This window comes from Vulpes lagopus, chromosome 18, assembly GCF_018345385.1.
Source record: "Vulpes lagopus strain Blue_001 chromosome 18, ASM1834538v1, whole genome shotgun sequence".
Taxonomy (NCBI): Eukaryota; Metazoa; Chordata; class Mammalia; order Carnivora; family Canidae; genus Vulpes; species Vulpes lagopus.
This window is the reverse complement of record NC_054841.1, coordinates 31,610,542-31,622,668: the sequence shown is the minus strand read 5'-3', so window position 1 is coordinate 31,622,668 and position 12,127 is coordinate 31,610,542. Positions and strand designations below refer to the sequence as shown.

The 12,127-nt window shown below is 33.9% G+C and overlaps 1 protein-coding gene across 2 annotated transcripts in view; it reads left to right on the top strand.

The window, feature by feature from the left end:
- The window catches only part of GPCPD1 (glycerophosphocholine phosphodiesterase 1), a 55,306-nt gene that overhangs the window by 15,520 nt on the left and 27,659 nt on the right, over nt 1–12,127 (top strand). For both annotated transcript variants that reach the window (XM_041732336.1, XM_041732337.1), the window contains exons 5-8: nt 3,737–3,812; nt 5,704–5,745; nt 7,510–7,633; nt 11,830–12,061. In XM_041732336.1, coding sequence (XP_041588270.1) covers nt 3,737–3,812; nt 5,704–5,745; nt 7,510–7,633; nt 11,830–12,061 — 474 coding nt within the window. The remainder of the gene's footprint in view (nt 1–3,736; nt 3,813–5,703; nt 5,746–7,509; nt 7,634–11,829; nt 12,062–12,127) is intronic.

The following is a 12,127-nucleotide window of genomic DNA, read 5'->3' as shown; positions in this document are numbered from 1 at the left end:
TTAATAATGTTGTCTGTGATTTTCCCTTCATTTAAATGGAAATAGCTCTTTATTTTTTGGTAACTTCTCTGTTTCTAATTTTTATAGGTCTTCACATTCACTCGTAATTAGATTCATTACAAACCCTTTGTTCTTAATCTCCCTTGATTTTTGTTTAAATCCTTTAGCAAAAGAATCAATCATCTGTGATAGGCACATAGAATAGCCTAGGTTCTTATTTTGTACAGTGGTTTTCTTAATAAAATTCTTCTGGAATTTTAGCTGTTAACTTCAGACTTGAACCATCTCATAGATGTTTGTCTGCCTCGCTTTCTTCTTCTCACGCTTATCCCAAGTGACCATTTTTTTTATTGGTCTTATAAAAAATTAGATTTTTAGTGAGTGTCCTCTGCCATCATAGATAAAAACTTCTCAGAGCCCCTTTTACATGTACCCTTTTTTTCCCCCTGAAAATGTGGAAAGACAGCAGTCAATAACATTTTAGAAGTTTACAATACATTTTCATGGGGTGATAATTTTGCTACATGGTTTGTTCAGAACAAAACAGACCAAAAACCTCAGTCTATGTGTTTTTTCTCTCAATGCTTAATGCAGCACAGTGATGTCTGTCACTATTTAAGAAAACAGTCATTATGCTTTTTTTTCTTTGTAGAAATAGATTATTTTTATTTTTATTAATATGCTCACTTGGAAACATTTCAGCAGTCATTTGATTTAATATATGCTAAATTATGAAACAACTATCAGTACTATTAATGGAATAATGTCTTGGACTGATAATGTTATTTTTTTCTTCAAAGATCAAAGCAGTTGACTCCAAAGTACTTAAAATTGTGGCAGCCTTTTATAGAATGGAACTGTTCTTTTTTTCTAAGATCTTGAAGAATGAGTTTATTAATTACATTTAGCATATTAAAAAAGGATTGCATGTTTTGAAGTCATTCCTGAGATTTTAATTTACCAGTGCTCAGGGCTTAAATCGTTTTTAAGAAGTTCAGTAAGCTGAAATTTAAGATCATCTTCTAAAGTTTAATAAAGTTGTGGTAACAATTTTGAAAGTTCACTGCATTTTAAAGCTTGGTGAATTTTTGTTCTATATTGTAACACTTTGTACCAACAAACATGGATTTGTAGTGTGAACTCTTAGTATACACGATTAGAAGTCCTCTGAAATCAGCTCTTTGGACTGCTCCTCAAATGCTCTATTCTGTTCAAGCCTAGGTGGTTTTTTGCAGTGAGTAGTGGATTTGCTACTGAAGCAGATGAGGGTGGAGTTATTAAGATATTACTAAAATATATTTTCTACCAAATATTTTATCTACAGGGCATTCTTACATGATTAAATGTAGATAATGTAGTCAGCACTTTGTAAAATTCCCCTGACACCTGAATTGATATGAAAACAAAAACCAAACTTTCCTTTCTTCTGTCCACTTCTTATCCCTGCTGATATTTAATAATATGTGCCTGGCACCCTTTGAAGTCACTTTTGGTCAGTAACTTAATAAAAATGTAGATCTGTACCATCTTTGTAGCAAAGGGGATTTTTTTGGTGTGCAGGGGACATGAGAGGAACGGGGGAAGGGTATAGGTTAGATCTCTCTGGTTACTGTCTATGCTTAAGACATGTTCCTTTTTTAATGTATATATTTACATCCTTAGAGGATCAGAAACTTTGATGTTAAAAAAACAAATTTGAAAGAATGTAACAGGGAAAAGTCATAGTAAAAAACATCTAGCAGATGTGGGATTAAATGTATCTCTTTTTTTTTTTTTTTTTTAGTGTAAAGGAAATGAAATTCGCTATATTTAAGATAAGGAATTTCACATTAAAAAAATGTTAGGAACGTCTGGCGAGTCTACCAATTCATAGTGAATGCTTAAAATAAGGAGGTGTTCAGCTAGAGAAAATGTGGATTTGCTTATATTATCCCAGGGTCAGTGATTTGAATGAATGCTCTTTTTAGTTTTCAAAGTTCAAAAATTTGCAAGTTTTAAGAAAGATTTCAACCTCTGGTTATTTTGAAATAACAGAATATCTCTTGCATTTGATTATTTAATGTGCCTAATTGGTCTGGTCTCATACTCATTTGTTACCATTTGGCACATTTATTATTAATCAATATTGAAACCATGTAAAATGATAGAGTACCTGATGCCATCTAAAGGGTACAATATATAGAGAGAAGTTTATATATTTTGCACTTTTTAAGAGTATGTAACATATGCCTAGAAAAGGGCTTGAATATTATATATGAAAATATCAGCGATTATCCCTAAGTGATGTGATCATGAATGATTTTTGTTTTCTTTTTGCTTCTTTGTATTTTATTAAATGTCTTCTGAAGATGTGAAGAGAAATGTAAAATATCTTGTAAAGTTCTGGTTTGAAATTTTACTTCTAAAATGTGTATTAGGAGTTTTATTTTGGCACATAAATTTAGTCAAATTTTTTTTAAAGATTCTATTTATTTATTCATAAGAGACACAGAGGCAGAGACATAGGAAGAGGGAGGAGAAGCAGGCTCCATGCAGAGAGCCTGATGTGGGACTCGATCCTGGGACTCCAGGATCATGCCCTGAGCCAAAGGCTCAATTGCTGAGCCACCCAAGCGTCCCAGTCAATTTTTTTTTTAATAATTAAAGTAAAATTAGGAAGCATTGAGTAAGTACTGTAGTCCTTTAGGTGTATGTAGGGAATCTTTGTTGATAGTTTATTTTTGTTTTTAAATTGCTGTAGATATTAACACATAAAGTTTTATTTTCCCTTTTAGTAAGAGAATTGATAACAGAAGACAGTATTAGACCTTTTCTCACTGTATGAGTTTTTTTTTTTAATTTTTTTTAAAAATTTTTTTATTTATGATAGTCACAGAGAGAGAGAGAGAGAGAGAGAGGCAGAGACACAGGCAGAGGGAGAAGCAGGCTCCATGCACTGGGAGCCCGACGTGGGACTCGGTCCCGGGTCTCCAGGATTGCACCCTGGGCCAAAGGCAGGCACTAAACCACTGTGCCACCCAGGGTTCCCACTGTATGAGTTTTATAAACCGTAAGGTATAAAGACTAAAACTAGATGTTCCCTTTTTGTCAAACTTATCCTTCAAATTTACTCATGCACATGTCCTTTTTTTAAGGGTTTTCCTGTGCTTTTCAGAAACGTTGATTACTATGATACAAGAAATATGTTCTTCCTGTTATTAACTATAACAAAGAACTTTGTTATGCTCTCTAGTTCCTTGAGTAACTTAGGATCATTGATCTTGAAGTATTTGTGCTTACTATTCCTACTTCATAGAGTTTAGGCTTTTTCCCCAAACACTTGGAGAATTACTTGAGATACTTTATTCAGTAATACCTCATTGACTGCTGATATAATCAAGCATAAAGTGTATTTGGTGTTAGCTTTAACTTAGGACAGAACATCAGCTAAAGGTTAAAATTTCTTAATTTTTTTTTAGTACTGTACGCAGATTTAAGGATGGGTTTAAGATGGTTTTATGTGCCAATTTCATCTCATTTTTCTCTGTTTACTGCCTCACCATCATTTTCTTCTAGCACTCATCGTGTTTTGTGACCTGGTACATTCCTGATTTTTGGCATATAATATTGATAAATAACAGATGAATCTTTTGGTTTCATATTTAGTATAAGACTTAGGCCACAAACATCTAATGGAGTCATGGGTAGAAAATAAGATATAAGAAATTATTGCAGACGTTTAACTTTTAAATTGCAGACTATCGGTGGTCCATGCCAAGTCATAGTTCACAAGTGGGAGACTCATCTACAACCACGATCAATAACCCCTTTAGGTATGGGCATTAACTGCATCTGTTTGAGGCATATGCATAAAGTTACTAATATGCTGCACAATGGCTTAGTGGGATTTAATAAATTTTTATTCTAAAGTATAAAGTCAATGCATTGTCAGTACTGCAAATTTCACTTAGCATATCATGGATCTTTTGAAACTAAACAGTTCTTAATTGCTTTCTTTATAAACTTTGTTAGAAATGCTTGCCAAGTTTATTTGGGGGGGATTTGATTAATTTATTGTGGAATATTTATTTTCATTTGGAGTAGTTACAAAGTTTGTAAAATAACCTTCTTCTTAACTGAGCATCCATGGCTTTGATTACTTGCTCAGAGAGCTGAGGACATTTGAGGAAAGAATCCAAAACAAAGATTCTTAAAATTTTGACTTGAATAGTAAGAGCAATAGAAAAAGTTATCCTATTCTGTGTTTTTTGTTTTTTTTTTGTTTTTTGTTTTTTTTAACTAGTAAATACTTGAATAAACTTGTATGAATGCATTCAAATTTCTTGGTTGTAGCAGACATATTTTTCTCTTGATTTACTTAAATACTTGCTGGCTGTGTTAAGATTGATACTCAGTTGCTTTTGTTTTTGTTTTTGTTTTTTTCACTGAAAACATCATTCAGTTTTCTTGTGCCTAAAAATGGTATTTCTCTTCATACAAGTATTTTTGAATTTCCTTTTCCATACTGAGATTAAAATTTGAAGTTCATTTCCTATATATAAATTACCCACTTGGATTCATCTGTAAATTGACTCAGTGCTAAGAACTGTATCTTCTAGTTTCTAGAGAAAATTAGAATTTAAAGATTAGAATTTAAATGGCTTGCTAGTAGCTATCTTAGATTAGAAAGTAGTGAGAGAACCTGCTTTAACCTGTGGCAAGAACATATCTTTTTTAAACAGATATTTCATTCCATCCTCTTTATTGGATTTTCTTTTTTCATGTTTTAATACATTTCTAATAGTATATTTAGAATTTTCATGATAGTGTACTCTAGAATTATAATAGTCCCATACTGAGGTTGTAAATTATTAGGTATTAAACATTTAAAAAATAATTTGCATTTGGAAGCATCTTACAGTTAAATATATTTTCTTACTGTGAGAAATGGGATGTTTGTTTCTGGTCTTTTAAAAATTAATATTATACTTTTGGAAAACATAACTTCTAAACTTAAGAGCTGCGTGAAATCTACCAAGAATCTTTACTGGGAATTCTCACAGTTATTTTGACAAATATTTCAGACTTAGGTTTAAAGTTAAACTGGGAAAGGAAGTAGCAGGGAAGATAATTAGTGTTTTACTCAAGAGGGTGGGGCTTATCAGCTTTTCTTACGTAGCTGAACTTCTGTTCAAAGGGATTGTACTAGCATTTACTCTTTTGGTAGTTCCTCACAGCTCTGTACATGCAGGTAAGTTTGTGCTGTTTGTAAAGCTTGTAGCTGGCTATAGAGAATAGTTGGGATTCTAGGAGAATTACGTTTTAAGTTCAGAATATGCACTTCATAAGAATAAGCATTTTAATTGTGCCAAGACCTTTGGTTTAAAAAATCAACCAGAAGATATTGTTGTCCAGCAGCCTGTCTCAGAAACTGGTGGGTGTAGACATTTATTCCAGTGCCTCTAGAGCACCTCTCTGAGGATTTTCTCTCCCTTCTTGTAACACTACAAATCATCACCAAGTTTGTAAGAACTTTTACTGTTTGATAACCTGCTCAAAAGGGAATTCTTGATTGAGGGCTACAATAAATATGCTTATTCACTTTGGGCTGCTTTAAAATTTTAGATTTCATATTTTAAAAATCCTTAAGGTGGGTAATTTCTCAGTTCATTCTGTATACATCATGAATTTTAACTAGGTTTTTTTATTTTCCTTCAATTCTAGAAAGTGAAATTATTATTGACGATGGACAATTTGGAATCCACAGTAAGTGAGACTGAGTTTTGACAATCTTTACTGATAGAATTGGGATGTTACCTTACATTTGATTAGAAACAGCACAGGGAAATATGACATAGTGTGATACTGAAAATAGAGGCTAGATCCAAGGAACAAGTACATTTCTTTTTAAATAATAGTTTGCAATATAATTCTTAAGCTTTAAAATTGTATCCTTTTGTTTTTTTATTTGATGACTTCAGGTGAATGACTTAATATACTTAAGTATTATACTTAACTGTTAACATACCATTTTTTTACACTTATATTGAGTATTAATGTTTCTAAACATTCTGAACTCTTTAAGTTTGTGCATTTTGTGCATATATGCATTTACAGTAAAATCTAGGTTAAACAGATGTTCCAGTAATTCTCCTGAGACTTTAACATTAATTTACAGTAGAATGGACAATTCTTCTGAATATGTTGAAAATGTCATGCATTCATTATGTTTTTCTACTTCACTAAATAATTTTTTCTGTGGATTCAAGTTGTCTTCAGTGACTGTAGTTCTCACAGTATAGTAGCATTATCAAGCTAAACTGAATTCTTAGTTTAGATCCTATACTATAGAAATCAAAGATACAAAGAGGGTGAGCAGAATGTGTGCTTACACTGTGAACCGGCAATAAATTGCTGATGGCTAGGTTGCTTATGTTTATGTACTTGAAAAATGTACATGCTTTTGCAGTATTTGGATAGAAATTTTAACTTTTCCTTAATTTTATTTGGGGTTATTTATATTACATATAAGATACTTGCATAGCTTTAGTTTCAGTGTTTTATAGTCTTGTCCTCTTTATCTTTTAAAAAATGATATTTATGCTACCTGTTTGGATGGAGGAGTAGCTTTCTCATGTCCTTAACTGTAAGGCATGACGTGTCCCTCTATTGTAGGTTAATATCTATGTGTAGTTACAACTACAGGCATTTCTTTCCTTTTTTAGTTCTCTTAAACTTAGCTTCAGTTAGCTCTTAGGATAGAAAACCATCTCTCCAACTTTGTCCATTTCTGAGAACAGTTTAAAGTTAGGAGAGGATAGTGGTTTCTCTTTATTTTTAAAATTTGGTAGCTACTAAACATTTTAAAGTTATACCTAAGAGAAAAGCTTCTGGGTTTTTTTTAAGTCCTTTTGATAAAATTGGGTATAAACAGTTGACAGCTCTCTGGTATTTATGATAATTTTATGACATCTGTTAGCAGGAAATTTCAAGTTAAATAATGCTAACACAGTGTTATCACAGTCATGCAATTTATTTATGGCAGAATTTATAAATGCAAGCATAGAAAATTGATTCACAGTTTTGTTCTTACCTTCTCCTGTCTCAGGCTGCAGCTCTAGTGGTAGAACTAGTTTTAGCTGAATAGCTCATGTAATGCTTTGGAAGTGTGATAGTGATCCCCCATGAAACAGCTGCTATGTTAGAGCCTGTGAGGAATGTATTCTTTCAGACATAGATTGGTATTACTTCGATAATAGATTCAATAAGAATATTTTAATATACTTAAGTTGTTAAATATGGCTAATTGTTAACATTTAACTTTTCCCCCCTACTTCGTATAAAAGTTTTTTCAGTGATAAATTTAAGACTACCTGTGTGTTTGCTTTGTAGAGAAGTTCCAGTGATATATATAAACTGAGTGTATTAAAATGTGAACATGAACTAGAATTGTCATAGGTTTGTTGTACTTAACAAATTGTTTCAAAAAGTATGTATAATAATTACTGTTTGTTGTATTTACTCCGCCAGATGGTGTTGAAACTTTGGATTCTGGATGGTTGACATGTCAGACTGAAATAAGATTGCGTTTGCATTATTCTGAAAAACCTCCTGTCTCAATAACAAAGAAGAAATTAAAAAAATCTAGATTTAGGTATGATCATGTGTATTTGTCATTTAGGCTGTTTATTTTTACTAATGCTGTAGATTTCTGACCTATTTGGTTTTTAGCCTTTAAGTGTATAAACTAAGAATATAGCACACTTACGGATAATGTTACATTTTCTAATTGAAGGGTCTTGTGGGAATAAACAGCTTCCCTAACTCAGATTGTTATAGTTAAACATGCTTCTCATAGTATTAATTGCTAAATTTGAAATCAGAAAATTTTGTTTCTATATAGGTAAGTGATTTTCAAGCATATATATCTTTGCAGTTTCTACCATTCAAGTTTTTTTTTTCTTTTTTTTAAGGATTTTATTTATTTATTTGAGAGAGTGAGCCTGCGTGAGCACAGGCACAAGCTAGAGGAGGAGCAGGAGAGGGACAAGCAGACTCTGTGCTGAGCTCACAGCCCGATGACCCTGAGATCATGACCTGAGCAGAAACCAAGAGTTGGACACTTAACCAGCTGAGCCACATACATGCCCCCATTTAAAATTTCTTAGTGTAGCAATAGTTTGTTTTAAAATTGACATTGACAGAAATGAATTTGTGCTAGATGAGGGGATGGTGTAAACAGAAAAAGATGAATATTAGAAATATCCTTTAGTGTTCTAAACTCCTTGTGGCTTGAAAATGAAAACTTTTTCATGAAGAAAGGTAGCAGAGATCACAGCAGTTCCAGATTAGTTTCTTCTTACTCCTATATTAAGAATAGATGTCAAGCTTTGTGTAAATAGCTATATAGGGAGTAACTATTTTTCTGTAATGTCATCATACATACCTTTAAGTGAGCTGGCTTCTCAATGACCCAGGCAGTGCTATCATTTTGAGTTTTTATATCTTAAGGACTGAGAGTTGTGAGTTCTGGTATATAATGCATCCTTCTCTGAAATAATGTTAGCTGAGTTGCAGCGGCCATTTTCAGCAACTGAAGTAATTAATAATACAATACTGTCTTCATAACAAAACTTAAAAGATACTGAAGTTTATAACCCATAAATGTTTTGTGATAACTTCTTAAATACTGTAGTGTTTACCCCAGTCATAAAAAAGGGAAAGTGTGGGTAGCACTTTACAGTCTTTTGCTTTGGCTATTCTATTCTGAGAGGAAACAAAAGGTTTTGGGTGTACCTTGTCTTTGTACATAGCATTTCTAGGCCTTTCGCATAAGTAACTGAATCTTTTAGACTTTTTTTAAAGCTTATTTTAATTTAATTTTATTTTTTTGAGTGAGAGAGAGAGGAGCGCCCTTTTCCCCAGCTAGGAGGGAGGGGGGGAACAGAAGGGCAGCCTGGGTGACTCAGTCAGCTAAGTGTCCAACTTTAGAGTTTGGCTCATGTATTGATCTCAGGGTGATGGATCTGGTTCCGCGCTGGGGGCAGAGCATGCTTACTTAACATAATTGAATCTTGTATTTACATGTGAAAAGAAGCAAATAGTATTACAGCTATAAAGTATCTTTTTAGAATAAGACCCTGAAATAAGGATAACTGTAAAAGATAAACATGATGGTTGGTTGGGTTTATGAGAATTTTCTTCTTTCCTTGATTTTAGTTAAGAAATTAATAGATAATTCATGGTTGGTGTTCCGCTTACAAATTTCTGAGTGTAAATGCACACTGAGTCCTATATCATTCTTGCTTATGTAGAAGTTGTTTTGAGTGTTAGTATATATTATTGTGTTAACCAGGCTTAAATTGGAATAATTTTGTATAACCATACTTTGCTTTGATAGGCTCTGCAAATTAAGTAACTGATTCCTACTGAAATAATTGTGTATAGGGTGCCTTTCTGGCTCAGTCTGAAGATCACAATTCTTGATCTCAGGATTGTGAGTTTGAGCTCCACTTTGGATGTAGAGATTACTGAAAAAATAATAATAATAAAGTTTAGTTAAAAAATTGTATAACTAGAAATTTGTGTTCTGGCCACCTTTTCCTCCCAAATTTGTATTAGTGATAAACTAAACATTCATGGGGTAGGAAATAAGTTTATCTGCAAGAATATCAGGACTTTAAAAACTTTGCAACAGCTTATATGTTTTATTTTTTAATTTTTATTTTTTTTTAAAGATCTATTTATTTATGATAGACATAGAGAGAGAAGCAGAGACACAGGAGGAGGGAGAAGCAGGCTCCATGGCCGGAGCCTGACAGGACTCGATCCCAGGACTCCAGGATCGCACCCTGGGCCAAAGGCAGGTGCTAAACCGCTGAGCCACCCAGGGATCCCCCAGCTTATGTGTTTTAAATAAAATACTAGACATGCTGTTCTATTCCATTATCAGCAAGTTTTATTTTTAATTTTTTCATTACCACCAGGGTTTAACACAAGTTTTTCTTTCAGTTGACTCTCAGTAAGTGGAAAGCACTGTCTCATTATGATAGATTATAACCTTTATAGAGCTGTTTGAAGAAAACCTTTTTTTTTTCTAAGATTTTGTTTATTTATTCATGAGAGACAGAGAGAGACAGAGACATAGGCAGAGGGAGAAGCAGGCTCCATGCAGAGAGCCCTATGTGGGACTTGATCCCGGGCATCCCTAAATGACTAAAACTTTTTTCATTGATCTCTTTAAACTTGAATTTTTGTTTGTTTGTTTGTTTGTTTTGTAAATGCACATTCTGTTAGCAGAATAGTTATTTTTATCTTCGTGCCTTTCTTGTGTCCCAATTGTGGTCTCTTTTCACGTATCCTGGTAGAGAGTGTTCCTTCAGACTCATTAGTAGAATCAGTATTGATCCAGAACTATTCTTTTTTTTTTAAATTTTACTTTTTTATTTTTTTTAAGTATTTTATTTATTTGAGAGAGAGATGGGGGAGGATGAGCACGTATGCGCATGTGAGAGTGGGGTGGTGGGGCAGAGGGAGAGGAAGAAGCAAACTCCCCGCTGAGCAGGGAGCCTGCTTCAGGGCTCCATTCCAGGACCCTGAGATCATGGCCTGAATGAAGGCAGACGCTTAACTGACTGAGCCATGCAGGCATTCTGTTTGTTTCATTTTAAAAGTACATACATGTAAAAAGTGTACATGCATATAAATAAATGTTTAATACAATAATTTCTTTAATAATGTATTTTTCAGAGTATCTGGGCTCACTGTGGTAAGGTAGAAGAAAGGGGCAGAAAAAAATTTTTTTTAAAGATTTTATCTATCTGGAATGCCTGGGTGGCTCAGCAGTTTGGCATCTGCCTTCAGCCCAGGGCGTGATCCTGGAGTGCCGGGATCGAGTCCCACATCAGCCTCCCTGAGGTGAGCCTGCTTCTCCCTCTGTTTATGTCTCTGCCTCTCTCTCTCTCTCTGTCTCTCTCTCTCTCTCTCTCTCTGTCTCTCACGAATAAATAAATAAATAAAATCTTTTTAAAAAAAAAGATTTTATTTATCCATTCATGAGAGACATAGAGAGGTAGAGACATAGGCAGAGGAAGGAGAAGCAGATTTCATGCAGAAGCCTGATGAGGGATTCTATTCCAGAACCCTGAGCCGAAGGCAGATGCTCAACCACTGAGCCACCCAGGCATCCCAAAAAATTTTATTTTATTTTATTTATTTATTATTTTTTTTAAATTTATTTATGATAGTCACAGAGAGAGAGAGAGAGGCAGAGACACAGGCGGTGGAAGAAGCGGGCTCCATGCACTGGGAGCCCGATGTGGGATTCGATCCCGGGTCTCCAGGATTGCGCCCTGGGCCAAAGGCAGGCGCCAAACCGCTGCGCCACCCAGGGATCCCCCCCAAAATTTTAATTTATAGCCTCCAACTTTAGTCTTTTAATATATACTAACAATATGGCTCAATTTTGTGCTTGTTTGATACGTATAGTCCTTTGTGAGACTTTTCAAAAGAAGTTGTAAGATAGCCAGTTACAAATGAGATAATAGTAAATACTTCTATAGATTCATTTTTTAAAAAAGAATTACTGAAAACAACCTTAAGCATAATGAGCATTTATCTTGTTTTACTTCTTTGCAGAAACACGTAGATAAAAACATCAGTATTTTATAAAACATAACTAGTGCTTTAGTTGGTATTATGTGTGTAGTCTTATATAACACTGTATTTTTGTTACTTGAAGAATTAGCATATTCAGGAAGCACTTCTAAATTTAGCATTAACGTAACATTTGTATGATTTTTTCCTTTTGTCCCATGTTTTTGCATTTCATTATTTTTTCCATTTGTGTAGAGTAAAGCTGACACTAGAGGGCTTGGAAGAGGATGACGATGATAGGGTGTCTCCCACCGTTCTTCACAAAATGTCCAACAGCCTAGAGATATCCTTAATAAGCGACAATGAGTTCAAATGCAGGCATTCACAGCCAGAGTGTGGGTATGGCTTACAACCCGATCGTTGGACAGAGTACAGCATACAGACAATGGAACCAGATAACCTGGAATTAATATTTGATTTTTTTGAGGTGAGTAATTACTGCACAGAGGGAGTTGAGAAAGAATGCAGGCATGGAAAAAAAATTTTTTTAAAA